This window comes from Notolabrus celidotus, chromosome 22 (genome assembly GCF_009762535.1).
Source record: "Notolabrus celidotus isolate fNotCel1 chromosome 22, fNotCel1.pri, whole genome shotgun sequence".
NCBI classification, from domain to species: Eukaryota; Metazoa; Chordata; class Actinopteri; order Labriformes; family Labridae; genus Notolabrus; species Notolabrus celidotus.
In genome coordinates this window covers 4,461,064-4,481,136 of record NC_048293.1, presented here as the reverse complement: position 1 = coordinate 4,481,136, position 20,073 = coordinate 4,461,064, and the positions used below count along the sequence as shown (strand labels likewise).

Below are 20,073 nucleotides of genomic sequence, written 5' to 3'. Positions count from 1 at the left end.
TTTCTCGTAAATGTCCATTTTTTTAAAACTCCATGCCATATTAATTAGGATGTAGTGTAGTAATTGATCAGTTCTGACTTTAAAAATGTTAAATTCCTCAAAATAGAAAACACCATGTCAACGATACATTTTGGAATTCTCAAAATGAATGGAAACTTGTGTCGTAACAAATTGTCCTTTTATTCCATGTTTGCATTGAATGAACCACTGATGTTCTGAACGCTGCTCTGTGATTGGTCAACTACAAAAACAACAAATCGACATTTCTTAAACCCAGAGATGGCAGGAAAAAACATCTGATACACAGAACATCAGATGACAACAGCTGTAAACCTTCATCAAAAGTTAATAACCATTAACCCCGTAAAACATGGATGTAGTCTCAGCGTCTTAAGTGACAGATTCTGAAGAGGTGTTTTGAAGACCAAAGATGGCGGTCACCATATTGGAAATGTTGACACTATCTAGCTTGTGGCTAATCAAGAAACTGGCTAAAAGGTGGAGCCGTGGCCATAACTTTGCCACCTCACAGATACTTGCAACGCTGCCACCCATCAGTCTAATCAGCCACAAGAGTCAACTCTAAACCTTCATATAATCAAAACAGATGAGTTATAAAAAACTTCACGTACAAACACAATGACTGCTTTATGCTTTATGAACCAGGCTGTAAACATGTTTAACTATGCTTTGATATTGGTCATGATATGTCTCTAAAGGGAGTTCTTTGGCTTTTGGAGGCAGCCTCAAGTGGACACTTGAGGAACTGCACTTCTTTGCACTTCCAAATCATCTTCGTTTTTAACACCCGAGGACACCGCTTGGTAACGAGTTAGAACAAATGCCTCCACAGCTACAGTCTGTGATGGATTTGTGATCAAATAAATCAAGACAACCCAGTTCGATGCACTATATATAAGAAAGCTGGGAGCTTGCTAAGCAGTGCATCCTGAAAATTAAACTGCAACAAGAAGTAAAAAAGAAGAATCTTTGTGATCAACTGTCGATGAATTGATTAAAATGTGACAAAACTCTGCAGCCCTTCAGATGAACAGACAAGAGAACTCACCCCAAATAAAGAACTCAATCAAGTGTAAGTTGAAACACAACTTATTCTTGGTGTTGTTTATTGTTTGTTTGTTTGTTTGCATCAGTTCAGGTTCCGATGGAAACATCTACAGCTCCATCAGAGCTTTGATTTCATCAATGCGAGATGTTTTCCTGTCAGTGTTTGTAGAGCCGAAAGCTTTCTCCACCAGGTCCTGCTTCTGCCTCTGGATCTTCACCATGTTCTCCTCCACTGAGTCTTTCACAATGAACTTTAAGAGACAAACACAGAACAAACTTGTCAGTCTTTTACTGTGTTAATCAGACAACACTGAACCTGCTGAGGAATTCGATGCCTTGCTACAGACAATACATTCACTAATCTTTCAGAGCAGAGTTTAATAAACATGGAAAAATATATAGTACGTTTTCTGACCTTGGTTACGAACACTTTCTTGTTCTGTCCCAGACGGTGGCAGCGGTCGATACACTGCTCCTCGGTGGCAGGATTCCAGGCCTAAAACACATGGAGTACAGTCATGGCCAAAAGTTTTGAGAATGACACAACTATTAATTTTCACAAAGTCTGCTGTTTCAGTTTTTATAATGGCAATTTGCATATACTCCAGAATGTTATGAGGAGTGATCAGCTCAACTGCAATTAATTGCAAAGTCCCTCTTTGCCTTGAAAATGAACTTTATCACCAAAAACACATTTCCACTGCATTTCAGCCCTGCCACAAAAGGACCAGCTAACATCATTTCAATGACACACAGGTGTCACACACATTAACACAGGTGTGGGTGTTGATGAGGACAAGGCTGGCGATCAATCTGTCACGATTGAGTGACTGGACACTTTAAAAGGAAGATGGTGCATGACACCATTGTTCCTCATCTGTTAGCCATGGTTACCTGCAAGGAAACACGTGCAGCCATCATTGCATTGCACAAAAAGGGCCTAACAGGGAAGTTTATAGCAGCGAGTAAGATTGCACCTCAGTCAACCGTCTATCCAATTATCAAGAACTTCAAGGAGAGAGGTTCAATTGTTGCCAAACAGGCTCCAGGGCGCCCAAGAAAGTCCAGCAAGCACCAGGACCGTCTCCTGAAGGTGTTACAGCTGCGGGATCGGGCCACCACCAGTGCAGAGCTTGCTCAGGAATGGCAGCAGGCAGGTGTGAGTGCATCTGCACGCACAGTGAGGCGAAGACTTTTGGAGGAAGGCCTGGTGTCAAGGAGGGCAGCAAAGAAGCCACTTCTCTCCAGTAAAAACATCAGGGACAGACTGATATTCTGCAGAAGGTACAGGGACTGGACTGCTGAGGACTGGGGTAAAGTCATTTTCTCTGATGAATCCCCTTTCCGGTTGTTTGGGGCATCTGGAGGAAGGCTTGTTCGGAGAAGACGAGGTGAGCGCTACCATCAGTCCTGTCTCTTGCCAACAGTGAAGCATCCTGAGAACATTCATGTGTGGGGTTGCTTTTCGGTCAAGGGAGTGGGCTCTCTCACAATCTAGCCTAAAAACACAGCCATGAATAAAGAATGGTACCAGAACGTCCTCCGAGAGCAACTTCTCCCAACCATCCAAGGGCAGTTTGGTGATGAAGAATGCCTTTTCCAGCATGATGGAGCACCTTGCCATAAAGCAAAAGTCATAACAAAATGGCTCGGGGAACAAAACATTAAGATTTTGGGCCCTTGGCCAGGAAACTCCCCAGATCTTAATCCCATTGAGAACTTGTGGTCAATCCTCAAGAGGCGGGTGGACAATCAAAAACCCACAAATTCTGACAAACTCCAAGCATTGATTATGCAAGAATGGACTGCCATCAGTCAGGATTTGGTCCAGAAGTTGATTGACAGCATGCCAGGGAGAATTGCAGAGGTCTTGAAAAAGAAGGGTCAACACTGCAAATATTGACTTATTGCATGAATTCTGTGTAATTCTCGATAAAAGCTTTTGATACTTATGAAATGCTTCTAATTGTATTTCATTATAAAATAGAAACATCTGACAAAAACACCTAAAAACCCTGAAGCAGCAGACTTTGTGAAAATGTAATATTTGTGTCATTCTCAAAACTTTTGGCCATGACTGTAGATGGTTGAACATGCAGCTTTTACCCCAGACCATTTTCTTACTCAAAATAAGGGCTAATACAGATAAAAACTCCTCCTTGTTGAAGTTAAGAATTGTAGGAAAGTGATCATGCACATTTTGAAAATGTTGAGCAGGTAAGCAGTTTGTTTCCAGTTTCACAAATAAAGAAAATATCAGAAACTGTATCACCTGCTCTTGGGCCAAAAAACAAACAAAAAAAAACAGAGAGAAAGCAAGATTTATTTTCCTCACTTGCCTCTAACAAAACAAAAACACAAGTGTATCTCATTCCTGACAAAAGTCATTACTCACAGGGTCCATGAGGAAAACACGGGAGGCAGCGGTCAAGTTAAGCCCCACCCCTCCAGCTTTGAGTGACAGGAGCATGATGGAAGGGCCGCCAGAGTCGGAGCTCTGAAACTCATGTATGATCTGAGTCCTCTTCTTTTGGCTCAAGCTGCCGTCCAAGCGCACAAAACTGAAACCATGCTCTCTGATGTAGAGGAGGGGGGACAATAAAAGAAGATTACTGACATTTATTTCATCAGACTTCCTTAACAAGCACAAATAAATCAACAAAAGTGAACAATTCAACAAAACACACTGCTTTCAAATCTTGAGCCTCAGCTGAGAGTGTGTCACCTGAGTGGGGTTTCCAGTATAGTGAGGAAGCGTGTGAACTGAGAGACAACCAAAGACTTGATGCCGCTGTCTTCACATCGCAGCCTGAGCAGGTTTCCCATCAGCGCTTGCACCTACAGAGGAGAACACAGGGTTTAAACCAGGCTACAGATGTCACACTATTAACGATGACTCTATGGGGAAAGAATTAGGGAGAGATTTACAAAAAATAGTGATAGTAGTAAAAGTAATTCTAATACAACTGAGTGCAACCAAGTATGGTAAGTTAACTCAGCAAGTAAAGTTTCACTGAGAAAATAACTCCTTCCCCTACAAGGTTTAATAATAAAATTATATTTCTATCTCCAGCATATTCAGCAGCTGCAGTTTCATTTACCTTTGAGCTCGTCCTCCACTTCTCTGAGTTTACACTTTTATCCTCCTCCACTTCCTCCTGTGGAAATTCCACCAATTCACTGGTCTTGATCTCATTTCGGCAGAGAGGACAGCGCGCCCCGTCCTGTAAGACGACACATGGAGTACTGTAATTATTGGCAGCTACGTTTCCAGTTGTCAAAAGCCTTTTATATTACAAGCCTCCTCTGTATTCTGAGGGCTGCAACACGTACCTGCGTGGTGCTGATAACCTGTGCGATGCAGGGCCGGCAGTAAACGTGGGCACAGTGTGTGATGACGGGCAGACGGACCGAGTCCAGGCACACAGAGCATTCCTCGTCGGAGCCGCTGGCCAGCACCATGCGCAGCTTTTCTATGAGACGCTCCCTGAGCTCTGCAGGCGTCGCTGAAGCACCTACAGGTAATTAATGATGCATTTACGTGAGGACATGGGGCAAGGGCTGTAACTAAAAATGAGGACGCAGGTTTCATGTCTACCTACTGATTATTCAAACAGTATGTCACTTTGCCATCAGAACAATCAAACTGAAAACAATACAACACTTTAATTTACAGCTTGCTGCTAGCTGTGGACTTGTGAACATCCATCCATCCAGCATTAATCTTAAAGACTGTAAATAAATGTAGTATTAATAAAAATCTTATCATATCAAAACAATAAATCCATGATAAAAAGTCCTCATCAAGCCTTTTTGTGTAACAAGTGACCTCAGAGTTAAAGGTGACATATCACGCTCTTTTCATCAATATATATTGGTCTAAGAGGTCCCCAAAACATGTCTTTAAAGTTTATGCTCAAAAAAACACTTTGAAATCAGATTTTGGTCTGCCTGGAAAACACTCTTCTTCAGCCCTGCTCAGAACGGTTGGTTTTTCTCTCTGACCACGCCCCCTCAGGAAGTGGATGTGGCCTCGGCTCTCCAGCACGTTGATCTAATGTTTACATGTTGTAGCTGTGTAGCTATGCTAACTAGCGCTAGCACTTATCCATGATAAATAAAAATCATCCACTAGATCTTCAAATCTGCAGACGTGGGGAGTAAAACCGACCTTTGTGTTTATTAAGACAGCCTACAACTAGCATGCCTCCCTCCTAAGCTCCTTGTTAGCACTTGTGTGTGCAGGTAATGAAAAACAGAGGAGGGATTCAGTATTATTTTATACAGTCTATGGGCTGAACAAGCTCCGAGCTCTGACTTCCTTACAGACTGGATGTCGTTGTGATGTAACAAAAACACTGAAAACTGAAACGGCTGGTTTCACACACATTTACAGAAAGGTGTAGAAATCAGAACAGGGGCAGAATGGATTCTTTTCATTTTCGGGGGGGGTCTGTAGACATGCCAGGGAAACATATTTCAGGTAGAGAACCATTAAAAAGTCGATTTTGCATGATATGTCACCTTTAAGATACTTCATTTAAAACTCTACTAAGACACATATCATGTCACAATAGAGGCTTTACCCAGGTCTGAGGTTATTTTTGCGATTAAGTCCGGGTGGCAGCAGTGCTGCCTGAGCCTCATCAGGATGACCAACACGTCTGCATAGTTCCTCAACACGGACCCTTCAGCTACGTATCTGCACACAGAAACACACAGGTAGTACAACTTTTTTTTAAATCCACAAAAAGACCTCATCCTTACACGACATACATGCACACACACCTGCTGATGGTGCTTCTTCCCTCGTTACGTGCCAGCTCGTACTCCTCTCTCTCAGCCTGGCTCAGCTCCACCTGCTCCACGCACACTGTCTTCTCAGGCAGAGACACCAGGGGGCGCCCGTTCACTTCGCTGGTCTTGGTGCGTCTCAGGGTGATGCACTTCACCAGGGTCTGAAGGTTCCTGCAGAGTATTAATCATGGAAGTTAATCAATATTGATGCCTGATTATTTGTGGTGTGATAGGAAAGATATCTTGTTAGCAAATCTTATGCAGGAAATAAGAATTGGGTGTAATTTGTAGGAACTTCACAGCTAAACATCTGATGCTTTTGTCTGAAAAATGTTATTTCAACAGGCAGACACCTCGAACCTCAAACGAGAGCGAGAGAGAGATGATACAGAGACATAACCATCTTTATCTGAATAAGACTTCAAGCTGAATCTAAGAGGCGCTACACTGTGGGCTGGATTCGACACCCTTAGTCTTTAGAGCTTTGATTCAGAAGAGGTAGCACTCAAAGCTTTAAAACAAGGAGAAATCTGAGGAGGACATATTTTTCCAGGAGAGATGCCTGAACAGAGTAGATTGCAACCATATGAGAATTAAAATAAAATGTCAGGTCCACTCTGGATTTCCTGACTGACTGACTGCACCTTGAAGTTTCACAGTAAATAGCGCCCTCTGGAGTTTCTAGATCCGTACAGCACAGTGGGTTTTATATCTGTGAGTACTCACTGCAGTCCGACCTTGTCTCCTTGAGTAATGGGTCTCTGTATCACTCTGTTCCACCACTCCCGCACATCAAATGGCTTCAGACGCAGGAAGGCCAGCAGCATCCACATATCCTTCACGCTGTTCTGGATCGGAGTACCTGGAGGGTTTGAAGAACACACACACTGAAGACACAAGCATCTGATAACTGCTTTGAGGCTGTATTAGTATCACTTCATTGTGTTTTGTGAGTAGACAGTCGAAATAAGAGTTCATCGTAGACGCTAGGAAATGTTTTTGTGATGTTATCTCATGTTGACATGAATTCAAATATTTTAAAGTTATATTTTTGGGGCATTTTGGCCTTTAATTGACAGGACAGCTGAAGAGAGACAGGAAATGTGGGGAGTAGAGAGAGGGAGAGGACATGCAGGAAATGGTTGAGGCTGGAATCAAACCTGCAACCTCTGCGACGAGGGCTATAGCCTCTGTATATGGGGCACGCGCTTAGACCGCTAGGCCAATGGTGCCCCGAATTCAAATATTTTGACTGAAGTATTCATTTTGTGAACTAATGCTAACATGTGGGTATACCTGACAAAATCCAGCGCCGTTGAGCTTTTAGGTCCAGCACGGCCTTACTCATCTTTGCAATAGGGTTCCTTATGACGTGTCCTTCATCTAGTACAACCCTAAGCCAAGTGATACCATGGAGGGGACTCTTATTCTGAAAGGGAAACAAACAAATTATATTTTTAAAGGGGAAGAAACTGTCTCTGTGGACGGAGATAAGCAGATTAAACACAGTCTAAATCAGGACAGATAATTACTGGATAAGTTCAGTCAGGGTTCCCACTCTTTTCCAGAGATCATTTTCCAGGACATTTTCAGTGATGATCAAGCTGGTATGACAGTCTAAATTTAGTTCCTAATTTAGTTCCTAAATAGTCTAATATGTTCCTCTCAGTGGAAGTCTACATTGAAAGACATGTAGTCTATGGCTATCAGAATAATCATCTCTCACATACTTAAAAATGATGGCAAATTGATAATAGAATAATGCAACCACAGCTGAACAGCACTTCACTTTATTAGTGCAACCAAGTAACAATGATGGGCAACATCTCAGCTTTCTCTTTTCTCAATAAATATAAAATGAGCTAAGAAAAAAACAAAAGAGCCAGCAAAGGAATCAAGAAGCTGCCTTACTGAAATAATTAAATAATAATAATGATCAGAGGATCAGTGCATTAATGACCTAAATAGAACTGAATGACAAAAATGGCCACAAATGTTTCTCAACTCAACTCTAACTCAAAATATACCTGCTTAATCCTGATATTCATCCTGCTAAGTGGTCGATATAAAACAAAGCATATGTTACGTTTTTTATTTGAGTTACCGTAAACTCTGAAAAAATTGCACCAGTGTAAAGACACACTCTGTATTTGAAGATCTCTCAGAGATTTAAAAAATGTAAACTGTCTTCCTGCATGGTGACCCTAACCCTAACCCTAACCCTAACCCCCTAATCCTATCCCTAACCCTAACCCTAACCCTAATCATTACCCTAAACCTAAGCCTAACCCTAATTCTAACCCTAATAACCCTAACCCTATCCCTAATCACAACCCTAACCCTAATCATAACCCTAACCCTAATTCTAACCCATAACCCTAACCCCAACCCCACGTTTTTTTATTTGAGTTACCGTAAACTCTGAAATAATCACACCGGTGTAAAGATGCACTCTGTATTTGAAGATCTCTAAGAGGTTTAAAAAAATTTAAACTGTCTTCCTGCATGGTGATGTCTATTATGATCAGCGATGTCTACAACATGGAGTTTCTGTGTCGCTCTTTTTGTTCCGTTTGTTTTCACTATCAGGAGTTTGCACTCCTACTAGCTAGAGCAGGGGTTCTCAAAGTTTTTGGAGCCAGGGACCCCTTACAGGTGAGAAAATTGTCCATGGCCCCCTGATAATTGTAACACAGATTAAGCACATTGCACAAGTTTGGTTCTGGTTCGGGTTCAGTTTGCTTCAGTTCGGTTCTGGTTCGGTTCGGTTCTGGGTCGGTTCTGGTTTGGTTCTGGTATGGTTCTGGTATGATTCTGGTATGATTCTGGTATGGTTCTGGTTCAGTTCTGGTTCGATTCTGGTTTGATTCTGGTTCGGTTCTGGTATGGTTCTGGTATGATTCTGGTATGGTTCTGGTTCAGTTCTGGTTCGATTCTGGTTTGATTCTGGTTCAGTTCTGGTACGGTTCTGGTTCGATTCTGGTTCGGTTCTGGTATGGTTCTGGTATGGTTCTGGTTCAGTTCTGGTTCGATTCTGGTTTGATTCTGGTTCGGTTCTGGTACGGTTCTGGTTCGGTTCTGGTTCGGTTCTGGTATGGTTCTGCTTCGGTTCTGTTCTGGTTCGATTCTGGTTCAGTTCTGGTTCGGTTCTGGTACGGTTCTGGTACGGTTCTGTTTCGGTTCTGGTTCGGTTCTGGTTCGTTACTGGTATGGTTCTTGTTCGGTTCTGTTCTGGTTCGGTTCTGGTTGGGTTCTGGTTCAGTTTGATTCTGGTTCTGTTTGAATTAGTTTGGTTCTGGTTCTGTATGCTTAAATTTAGTTCTGGTTCTAACCCTTACCCTAATCCTAACCCTAATCCTAACCCTAATCCTAACCCTAATCCTAATCCTAATCCTAACCCTAACCCTAATCCTAATCCCTAACCCTAATCATAATCCTAACCCTAATCCTAATCCTAACCCTAATCCTAACCCCTAATCCTAATCCTAATCCTAACCCTAATCCTAACCCCTTACCCTAATCATAACCCTAACCCTAACCCTAATCATAACCCTAACCCTAATCATAACCCTAACCCTAATTCTAACCCTAACCCTAATCTTAACCCTAATCTTAACCCTAACCCTAACCCCTAACCCTAATCATAACCCTAACCCTAACCCTAATCATAACCCTAACCCTAACCCTAACCCTAATCATAACCCTAACCCTAACCCTAATCATAATAACCCTAACCCTAATTCTAACCCTAACCCTAATCTTAACCCTAATCTTAACCCTAATCATAACCTTAACCCTTATCCTAACCCTAATCATAACCCTAACCCTAATTCTAACCCTAACCCTAATCATAACCCTAAACCTAACCCTAACCCTAACACTAATTCTAACCCTAACCCTTATCACAACCCCTAACCCTAACCCTAAATTGAACCCTAATCATAACCTTAACCCTAACCCTAACCCTAATCTTAACCCTAATCACAACCGTAACCCTATACCTACTTTGAGAACAACTGAGCTAGAGTACAGTAATTGAGCTCTCAGCCTGCAGAGAAAGTTGTGAGGCACAGACCCCCAAGCTCTCTGCCCGACTCCACTGGTCACACTATAACTTAAATATAAGACTCTTTGAATCAAAGGAGCACTCTACAAGGTTCATGTACCATAAAACATAAACAATATACCCCCGTTTTCTGTGAATGCATGATTATGAAGTGAAGGAGAAAAGATGTGAAAAAAGTTGTGCAGTGTTGCTGTCTTTTCCAGCACAGCATGCACTCAACTTTCAATGAATGGGGATGTGTTTTGTTAATAGGGTCAGGTGGAATGCAGCCATGTTGGAATCATTTTCCAGGACTATATGTGATTTTCCAGGACATTTGACTTTCTCCCATTTTCCAGGTTTTCCAGGTTTTCCAGGACACGTGGGAACCCTGTCAGTGTTTTTTTTGTCTGTGGGAGCACCTTCGATTACCTCACAGCTTCGCACATACGTATATGTGATGTCTCTGAACTCACCCCAAAGTCAGCAGAGAGGACGTTGTAGGTTGTGATCACGACATCCTGAGAGGACAGAAACTTCTTGCTCCTGTTGCGCTCTGAGCCGTAATACAGATACACGTTCAGCTTCACGTTAGCGTGCACATGTTGATCTAATTGATCCTGCACAGGAGGAAGAAAAACAGGACAAATGACGACTTCAGGGGCAGAAAGGTGGTGTTAAATGTAGCTTTGGCATCATCTAAAAGCCTACAAAATGCTTTGTTGCTTGTCATCCGTTAATGCTTGCGTTTTCTTTCCCTTTCATATGACTTTCTCCACTTTTATTCATTGGCAAACTAATAAGCAGGGCACCACATGATGCAGTCCTGTGACAGAATTAACAGAGTGCTTTTTAATAATGGTGGGTAGTTCTTGTTGTTTCCTCACCAGCCAGTTGCTGAGCACAGAGAGCGGTGCGATGATGAGAGTCGCTCTTGCTGATAAGTCTTCTGCACTCTCAGGGATGGAGGTTTCCACAGCTGTGCACAGAAAAGTTACTTATTATGTTCTATGATTTTGTTTCAATACCTTAAAACAACATGTGAAGCATAAAACACCAGGTAAAGGAAGACCTTACCCGGTGTGGGAGTGGCCTTCTTCACTATTTTCTTCTTCTTTGAGCCCAGATCTGAAGCGGAGCCTCCCATTGCAGCAGCAAAACCCAGATCCTCCAGGAATAACGGGGCCTCTGCACAGTTTATATACAGGTAATTAGTTTTGTTCAATTATTTTACAACAAGAGAACAACACAAGCAACACAAATATCAATATACAGTTATGTTGACCTGACGAAATCTATTTAAAAGCACATTATCTTGCGTTTTTAAGAAGATTCCCTTTGAAGCTACATCATGCTGTGTCCTCAATAAACACCATGTTTAAAACAAAGAGCTTACTGAGCTTTTATCTTACCTTGCTTTCGTTTGATGGCTTTCATCTCTCCTTTGCATGTGGCTGTGATGAGAAGTCAGGTAAAAATGTTTGTCCACAAGCAAAACACAGGAGAGGAAAAAGGCATAAACATTGTGATTGGAGCTTTACACACAGAAGAAACACTTTTCTTACTTTTATCTGACTCGACCACTTTCTTCAGCACGTCTGGTGAGATCTCCTGATCCTGATGACTGATATACACAGATAATATCATTGACCTCTTGACTCAGGTACAGAAATAAGGTTATTGGAAAATACTGAAAGCAAAGTCAGGCTCACAAAATCAGACAAAGAAAGCCCTTGGAATCAATAGACATTTCGAAGTAGGCGTGCACATGAAACTGAAAATCAAAATGTGTTCAATTAAAGGGACAGAATGTTTTTTTTGGAGCTAGGTTATATGAAGTACTTGTCAATAGTACTTGCCAGCTTGGCCAGAGAACTGGAATGGAAGCTAATCTATCAACCACTACAGACAGGATCAGCTCTACCACTTAATTAAGCTACCTATAATACACCTATAATAATATACCTTTTAGTCTCACTTTGAACTGAGTTTTATTCTTATGAAAGTTTTATTTCACCTTACTTACTTTATTTATTATCTAGTTCAAACTTTAGTCACTTTGTATTTATTTATGATGGTGTTTTTTAACTATAGCATCTTAATTTCTTTTAATGGTTTAATATTTGAGTGTTTTATTATCTTGGAAATTTTTTTTTTTTTGGTGAGTTTGATTTCCTGTGTTGAGTTCTAACATCTTACCATGCTAACATCTTACTCATACCATGAGTGTTTTCTCAGTTCGTTCAGCAACTTATTTTTTATTTTTCATGTATTTAATGTCATTTTAATTGTTATTATTATTATTGCTGCATATATTGTGTTCTTAACCTTAGGATTGGGGGGTTGGGTTTGGGGTCGGGCTGGTGTTAGGGTTAGGATGGGGATGGGGGGTCTTTTTATTTATATTTTTATATATATCTTTTTCTTAAAGCTAGGGTTGGTAGTCTCGGTAAACCAGCATGAATTTGAATGTAGCTTTTCCTCAGGACTCCGTCTAACCCCTCCCCTCCTCCCTCGGAGCTCCTCCAAAACGACCCCCCCCCCCCCGCTCACATGCACGAGCGCCGCTGATTCTCGACCATATGATCGTGACTGATTCAAAACCGGTCCTCACCAAAACATTCTCATAGTGAAAGTTAAAAACACAAACAAACATGGCTGCTGTTAGTACTCACAACTATCATGCTAGCATTATCCAGTTGTCATGGTGACACGATATCAGGAGAAAAGTTATAACACACATATAAAACTGTAACAGCTCTACTGTTTGTTAAACGTGTTCAGTGTAAATGTTCTTAATTCCTACAGTGTTGACGGTCAGTGAAGGCATCAGGAGAGGTGTAGAGAGTGCGAGTGGGAGAGAGGAGAGGAGAAGTTTTTCATTCATTCAAACATTGATTGTTGTTTTGTTGGTTGGCGTGATCACGTCCGACAGTGACCGGTTATTAAAACTCAACGTGTTCATGAATCGGCTCGTCATCACTACAGCGTCCGGACGGAAGCTACAATAAATCTATATTTTCTGTAGGACTTACTGAACGTCATTAATTATTCTGCTTGTGGTGAGAGCTTTTTAGACTCTGATCCGGACTACAGTCCTGAGCAAAGCACCTCATCAGGTCAGAGGGGACAGGCCCGAGGACGAGCGAGAGGGGCAGTAAATAGAGTCAGGGGAAGTAGAGGCAGGAGACGGGGATTCGGAGTGCACGCCGGGGAAATGTACGCGCAGGAGGAGGGCAGAACGGCTGGACGGGATTTGATTGGTTTAAAATTTGGGGAGCCAAAAAACGGTGATTGGTTGGTGTTTTCCCAGGTTTACTCCGGCTGTAGATAGCAGCTTTTTTAGGAACACATCATGTAATGATTGCCATCAGGACATAAAGATCAGTTTAACCAGTATGACAAAAAGTGTATCTAAATCTGATTACCAACCCCAGCTTTAATTCATTCTATTTTTAGTTGTTTTTAAGTACTGCACTAGGTAAAAAAAACTTTTATAAATAAAGTCTGATTGATTGACAAACTCCAACCCAAACAATATTCCTGGTGTAATAATGTATTCTACTTCTACATTTTTTAGCATTGTTTTTTGCTGACAGATGTGTTCTTAAAGTTAGCTAAATCACGTGGAAGAACTGATCCCATCTGCAGCAGCGATAGCCTAACTTATATTATGGTTATCTGGTCCTTTTCTCCACAAAGAGGCAGAACTAATCTGCATCCCCTGTGAGTAATACACTTTCTGTTGACAAGTACCTCATACAACACCCCTTCAAAAGAAGCCAACTATCGCTTTAAAAAACCCTTACAGATCTGAACCAGCTGCTGCGTTGCACAATCGTGCTCCATCGACTGCACTGCTGCTTCCTGAAACAAACACACCATCATTAGTGATCTTATTCTGAATTCTTTGACTCAGATAATCTGCAGCAGTTTATTCACTGACGGCTCAGAGTACCTTCCAGTTTGGAGGCCGTCTGTGATTTACTTTTGGCTTTAAAAGGCGAAGACTTCTCTGTCTGAAAACATGTAAACAAACACTGAATAAGCACTGAACTCAAGTCTTTACAGATTTAGTTAAAATAACAAATTCACACAAACAACACTTACACATTTCTCCACAGGCAGAGGCTTTCCTCCATGAAAGTTGGTGAGGATCAGAGCGATGGTGGTCAGAGTTTTTCCCTGGAAAACACAAGCAGAGGCTTCAGTGTTTATTTCAGTTTGCTTCGATGGCAGCAGTGTGGAGCATTTTCTTTCATTACTATTGAGGTAAACACACAAATTACCACTGTCTCTGTCATTTATATTTCCTTTAGAAGACCTCAAAATACAAGTTAATGATGATATACTGATGATGACTACTCACCAGTCCCATGTCATCAGCTAGGATCCCCCCTCTGACTCTCTCTGGTATCTCTTTGGCAGAGAAACACGTGAGGCTGTTGTAGTACAGCTCTCCCCTCTTCTCCCAGAACGGCGGCAGTGCTGACTTGTTTTCTCGGGCGCACATCCAGGACAGCGCCTGCTTCTGGTGAGGCAGGAGAGGAGTGCCCACGGACTGCGGAGAAAGAGAGTGACACCGTTACACTAAAGATGAGAAACTCATGGAAATACACAAATATTATAGCCACAGCATGGACTCTCTAATGATATTCTTACATCGAGGATTTTTGTGGATTTGATAAAGAAATATGACTTTTCTTTCAAAATGTTTAAAAAAAGAGACATAAACATGTCAATAATTGAAGGTTAAATCATTATAAGAGTAGTGATAAATACAAAATAAGACAACATGTTGAACAATAACATCAAATATTCACCTTTGCAGCTTCTTTTTCTCCATCTTTACTCTCCACCAGGCCTTCAAACAGGTTGTCAAACGCATTCTTCAGCTGAAAGTAAAGAGAATATGTGTAAGCAAAAGGCAACTTTAACAGTATGATTTCATATTTACTCATTTATTCATCTGCATGTCCTTCTATTATCTATACCGCTTATCCCATTACTTATTTTTACTAACCATTTACTTAACAAGGAACATCTGAGCAAGATAGAGCGACTTGTTTTAAGACAATGCATGTTAAATATCTTGTTCAGTCAAACAATCTTGAAATGATGTTGTTTTGAGTTGTAATTCAGAAGAAACAAGGTTTATTTTACATTTCAGACATTTTTCAAGCTGAGATCTTATTTGTAGAAGACGGATAATCTTGATTTAAGTAAATTCATTTTTTTGGAGAAAATAGCTCCATTGATAAAAGAAAGAAAGAAAGAAAGAAGTTGTTTTTTAAGGGTGGGTTACAGTTTTCAGACACTGTTTCTTCTAAATCAGATAATATACATCCTCAAACTACATGCACACAATGAAACACCTACTTTTGAGCAGAGCTGGCTTATTCTAAAGAACAACATGACTGAATATTAGTATATCCAGCTCACTATGAGAAGACATTATATCTCAAAATGCTCAAATTAAACTTTGTAATCTTATTTTAAGTACAAGATGGTCTTAAACCTGGAGAAGTGCTGCTATAATACAAATTAAGGTGAATATATCTCAAATGAAGAAGTTGACATGAAATGTATTAGTGCAAATATATTTTTTTGAGTGAAAAAATACTAAATGTTAGCATTCCTGTCTTATTCTGAGACACTAGGCTTTAAAATACTGGTCAAATACTGCTTAAAGGTGACATATCATGCAAAATCGACTTTTTAATGGTTCTCTACCTGAAATATGTTTCCCTGGCATGTCTACAAACCCCCCGCGAATGAAAAAAAATCCATTCTGCCCCTGTTTTGATTTCTTCACCTTTCTGTAAATGTGTGTGAAACGAGCCGTTTCAGACTTCCGTGTTTTTGTTACGTAACAACAATATCCGGTCTGTCACGGAGTCAGAGCTCGGAGCTTGTTCAGCCCATAGACTGTATAAAATAATACTGAATCCCTCCTCCGTTTTTCATTACCTGCACAAATGTGTGCTAACAAGGAGCTTAGGAGGGAGGCATGCTAGTTGTAGGCTGTCTTAATAAACACAGAGGTCAGTTTTACTCCCCACGTCTGCAGATTTGAAGATCTAGTGGATGATTTTTATTTGTCATGGATAAGTGCTAGCGCTAGTTAGCATAGCTACATAGCTACATGTTCGTAGTTGTAGCTGTGTACCAAGATACACTTCGACATACTGACAAATAAAACAACAAGAAACACTAAATCTGTGACCAATCCTTCAGAAAGGTCCTGCTGCCTTTCTGGCAGAGGTCGGTTTTACTCCCCAGGCCTGCAGATTTGAAGATCTAGTGGATGATTTTTATTTATCATGGATAAGTGCTAGCGCTAGTTAGCATAGCCACATAGCTACATGTTCGTCGCTGTGTACCAAGACACACGTCTACACACTGATAAATAAAACAACAAGAAACACTAAATCTATGACCAATCGTTCAGAAAGGTCCTGCTACAGGCGCATCTCCGTCAGGATCAGATTCTGGATCAGATTCAGAGGGTTGAAGTAACGCTATCTGTGAGCAGCCGTGTATATTCAGCCAACATGTAAACATTAGATCAACGTGCTGGAGAGTCGAGGCACATCCACTTCCTGAGGGGGCGTGGTCAGAGAGAAAACAGAGTGTTCTGAGGAGGGCTGAAGAAGAGGGCTTTTCAGGCATGCCAAAATCTGATTTCAAAGTGTTTTTTTGAGCATAAACTTTAAAGACATGTTTTGGGGACCTCTTAGACCAATATATATTGATGAAAAAAGCGTGATATGTCACCTTTAAAATAAGTTTTCCCTGCTAATTTCAAGATTACAGTTTTCTAAATATTACATCTTGTTTTACAAAATCTTACCAAGCAAATGTTTACTTGTTCTTTTGGCAGATTCTTTTGCTTATTTCAAGGTAAAAGTACCTTGAAATAAGTTTTTTTTCTTGTTTTTGGAAAGGCATTTTTTTCAGTGTAGGGGTAATTTAAAGGGAACTTTTAACCTAATAGTCATCATGTCTTTGGACTGTGGGAGGAATTCTGACATTATAGAGGCTTTGTAGACATACTTTGACAGCACACTGATGTTAACAGCTACAGTAGAAAAGTCTCCTGATAACTGACATGTGAACTAAACTCAGTACATTACCTCCTCTGCGGTTAGTGCGATGGTCAGACCTTTTTTCGATGCCAAAGCACGAGCAGCTTCACTGTTATATGACTTTGAATTTGCACCTGAAATCAAACACATACATGAACATTAAACCGACAGAAAACCGATGCAACAATGTCAAATCAAAGTGATGGGCAAGCAAGAAGAGAAGGCTTAGCGTGTTAGTATCTGTACCTGTTGCTTTCCCACTTGTGTTCAGTTTAAATCCACGACGTGTCAGGTATTCTGTCACTGCATTTTTGTTCTCTTCTCTCCCCCAGAAGGAGAGCATCAGAGGCATGGTGAAGGAGTTTTTTGACCCTGAATGCACCACCCTGATGCAAACACAGGAAATACAATGTTCTTTTCTCTTATGTGACATAGAGCTTATTGTTTCCCTTAAATCACTTACCACCATAACAAGGGGAATAGTGAAGAAGTAGAGGTCGTTTGCCATAATTACATAAAAAGCTAATTGACAACGAATGATTCTCTGGAGATGATGTCAGTCATTATTTTTGTCCTTCCTGATCCACTCACCCCTCTACTTTCGCCAGATTGTTGTCCATGACGTGGGCCATCGCTGATGCCAGCTCCTTCTTGATGTGACCAACCTGGTTGCCGTAGGTGTTGGCGACCATCACTGCATTGCGGTCGTACTGATTCTGAGGCTCTCGCACTAAGCCAACCATTTCCCCTTTGTTCACCTGTTGAGAACAAGACACAAACAATTACAAGTGTCTCGACATTTATCTTTAGGCGTGTCCTTGCATTTGAGGAACACAGATTGATCCTCACCACTCCGGTGTAATATCTGAGGCCGACCACGGTGCCCTGCAGATTTCCAAACAGCACGCTGCCGTCTGCGTCCGGCTCCTCAGATGCTGCAGCTCTGATGGCCTGGGAGAGGGTCTCTGCATTGGACTCAGGTCGCCCACTGAAAAGGTCCACCTCACTGAACCTGTCCCAGCCGAACCTCCACCTGCGGGAAAACATGACACCTGGAGCACACAGAGACAGAGACGCACAGACACAGAAAAGAGAGAATAAGTAACTACATTTTGAGATAGAACACCGCAACTCATCAGAAAATGTCACTTGGCTATTTAGGCTATTATACAACAGGAATCTAGTAGCTTTCTTTGCTTTTAAATAATAATATAATAATACAGTTTATTTATAAAGCACTTATCAAAACAGACGTTACAACGTGCTTAACATCATAACAACCCACAGAAAGAGAACAAAGCAGGGGGGGTTATATATGGGCAGGCAAGACAATTTAAGAGGAACAGCTAAAAGAGAAACTACTAAAAGCAATTAAAACAATGAAACAATTAAAATCCGTAAAACAATAAAATGATGAGTGAATAAAAATAGATTTAAAATAAATGTAGCATCGTGGATAAAACAATATTGCAAGAAGGCCTTTCGATAAAAATGTGTTTTCAGCTGTGATTTAAAAGAAGATACTGATGCAGCTCCCCTGAGATCCTCAGGCAGGTCGTTCCACAGTCGAGGAGCCTGCACAGCAAACACTCACTCACCCTTAGACTTCAGCTTTGTGACGGGAACTTTAAGGAGGTTCCTGCCTGAGGATCTGAGGCTGCGCCCGGGGCTGGTAGGGTGACAGCAGATCACATATATATTCGGGGGCCAGGCCATAGAGTGCTTTAAAAGTGATAAGTAAAACCTTAAAATCTATTCTAAAAGCAATGGGCAGCCAGTGTAGGGTCATTAAAACAGGAGTAATGTGCTCTCTCTTCTTGGTTTTAGTTAAAAGTCTTGCTGCTGAATTTTGTACCAATTGTAGTCTATTGAGAGATTTTTGTAGCACATGTAGCACATTTTCTTTTATTGACACTAATATCTGCAGACAAATAATTGGACATCTATTTTGTTGCACAGGAGCAGAGGAGAAGAATCAGTCCATCAAAAATGCCAAGCAAACACCTGCGTACTGTCCCTTTAAAATACAGTTATATTGACATTGAATATACCAATAATGCATTTTTGACAGCTACACGGTGTGCAGGAGATTACTTCAATTCTTTTTAAATACTTTGAATTGTGACTTCAGACAAAAGTGGGTAGGCAAACAGATCAATGCCACCCCTGCATAAGTCTGTGAGCCAGTTCGGCCCCCGAGTCTTAAAGCCTGAGCACGCCCCTGCGGAGATGAAGCAGCACATTGACACCTCAAGAATAAAACAATGGATGCATTCTCTAACTCCAGAGTCTGACATGGAGAAGAGCTGTAATCTAACATTAATTTACACTAAGGTTACAAAGGAACGAAATCATGTCAAATAGCAAATCAAGCTAGCCAAGTGATTAAACATGTCTCTCCTTTAGCCTTACGTGCTGTTTAGCTAACTCTGCAGAGTAACGTTAATCCGTCATTTACTCTGTATAACAGATGAAGTAACATGACGTAATATTAGCATGTTACAACGTTAGTTATTTAGCTCATAGCACAAAGACTGCATTCAGTGAGGCTGTTAGCCGCTCATACGCTGTGTATACAAGTAATGTGTCTCAATAAATCACATCATCAAAGCGTTTGTTTCAACTATAATCTACAGTTTCGTACTTCTCGGATTCCCAAAGGAGACTGGTGATTTTCAAAGTTCCTTGTTTGGTGTTTCTGCAGCTGATGTTGGTGTTGTTTTCGTTTTTGTAAATCAAAACGTTAATTTAAGTGCATTTAGTGGACGACTTCCGGTGGTGATTTTCAAAATAAGATTTTATTTTCATGAAAATGATGACCCCAGATTAGGATGACACATAAATACATTTATTTATGAAATGGTGTCATCTGAGACAGTAACGATGCTTAAAATATAAATCACTATGAGTCGTTGGATAGTTTAATTCTGGCTGTATATTCATCATTATGACAAATATGAATAGCTGAAATGTGTGTAAACTGTTTTATTTTGGCACGCTTCATTACTGTTAATTTACTAGTTGTGTATTTGGTTATGACTTGAACCCAACACGGTTAAAATGGCCATAATTAAA

At 40.9% G+C, this 20,073-nt stretch overlaps 1 protein-coding gene across 2 annotated transcripts; it reads right to left on the bottom strand.

Annotated features, from left to right (window-relative positions):
* Positions 1-161: 161 nt before the first annotated feature.
* hltf (helicase-like transcription factor) lies at positions 162-19,766 on the bottom strand. 2 transcript variants are annotated; one of them, XM_034675211.1, is made up of 26 exons: positions 19,643-19,691; positions 18,597-18,666; positions 17,848-18,050; positions 17,590-17,756; positions 17,245-17,384; positions 17,047-17,132; positions 14,734-14,805; positions 14,280-14,471; positions 14,021-14,095; positions 13,869-13,929; positions 13,720-13,777; positions 11,476-11,534; positions 11,323-11,364; positions 10,988-11,098; positions 10,798-10,889; positions 10,387-10,530; positions 7,162-7,294; positions 6,592-6,727; positions 5,857-6,036; positions 5,655-5,770; positions 4,402-4,583; positions 4,170-4,292; positions 3,794-3,906; positions 3,464-3,644; positions 1,484-1,564; positions 162-1,319 (listed from the first exon to the last, which is right to left on the bottom strand). In XM_034675211.1, the coding sequence occupies exons 3-26, from the start codon at positions 18,043-18,045 to the stop codon at positions 1,176-1,178; spliced, it is 2,886 nt and encodes a 961-aa protein (XP_034531102.1). In that variant the 5' UTR covers positions 18,046-18,050; positions 18,597-18,666; positions 19,643-19,691; the 3' UTR covers positions 162-1,175. The 2 variants fall into 2 exon arrangements, with proteins under 2 accessions (XP_034531102.1, XP_034531101.1); XM_034675210.1 differs by lacking the exon at positions 18,597-18,666 and having other exon boundaries at positions 19,643-19,766.
* Between the last annotated feature and the right edge of the window lie 307 nt (positions 19,767-20,073).

What these genes read in the sequence shown, in the direction of transcription:
- hltf (XM_034675210.1), bottom strand. Translation starts at nt 18,045, where the DNA reads ATGTTTTCCCGCAGGTGGAGGTTCGGCTGGGACAGGTTCAGTGAGGTG. An exon ending in TCAGATATTACACCGGAGTG is followed by an intron (nt 17,757 to 17,847) that starts GTGAGGATCAAT and finishes TGTTCTCAACAG; the next exon opens with GTGAACAAAGGGGAAATGGT. An exon ending in GTGTTTTCCTCATGGACCCT is followed by an intron (nt 1,565 to 3,463) that starts GTGAGTAATGAC and finishes CATGTGTTTTAG; the next exon opens with GCCTGGAATCCTGCCACCGA.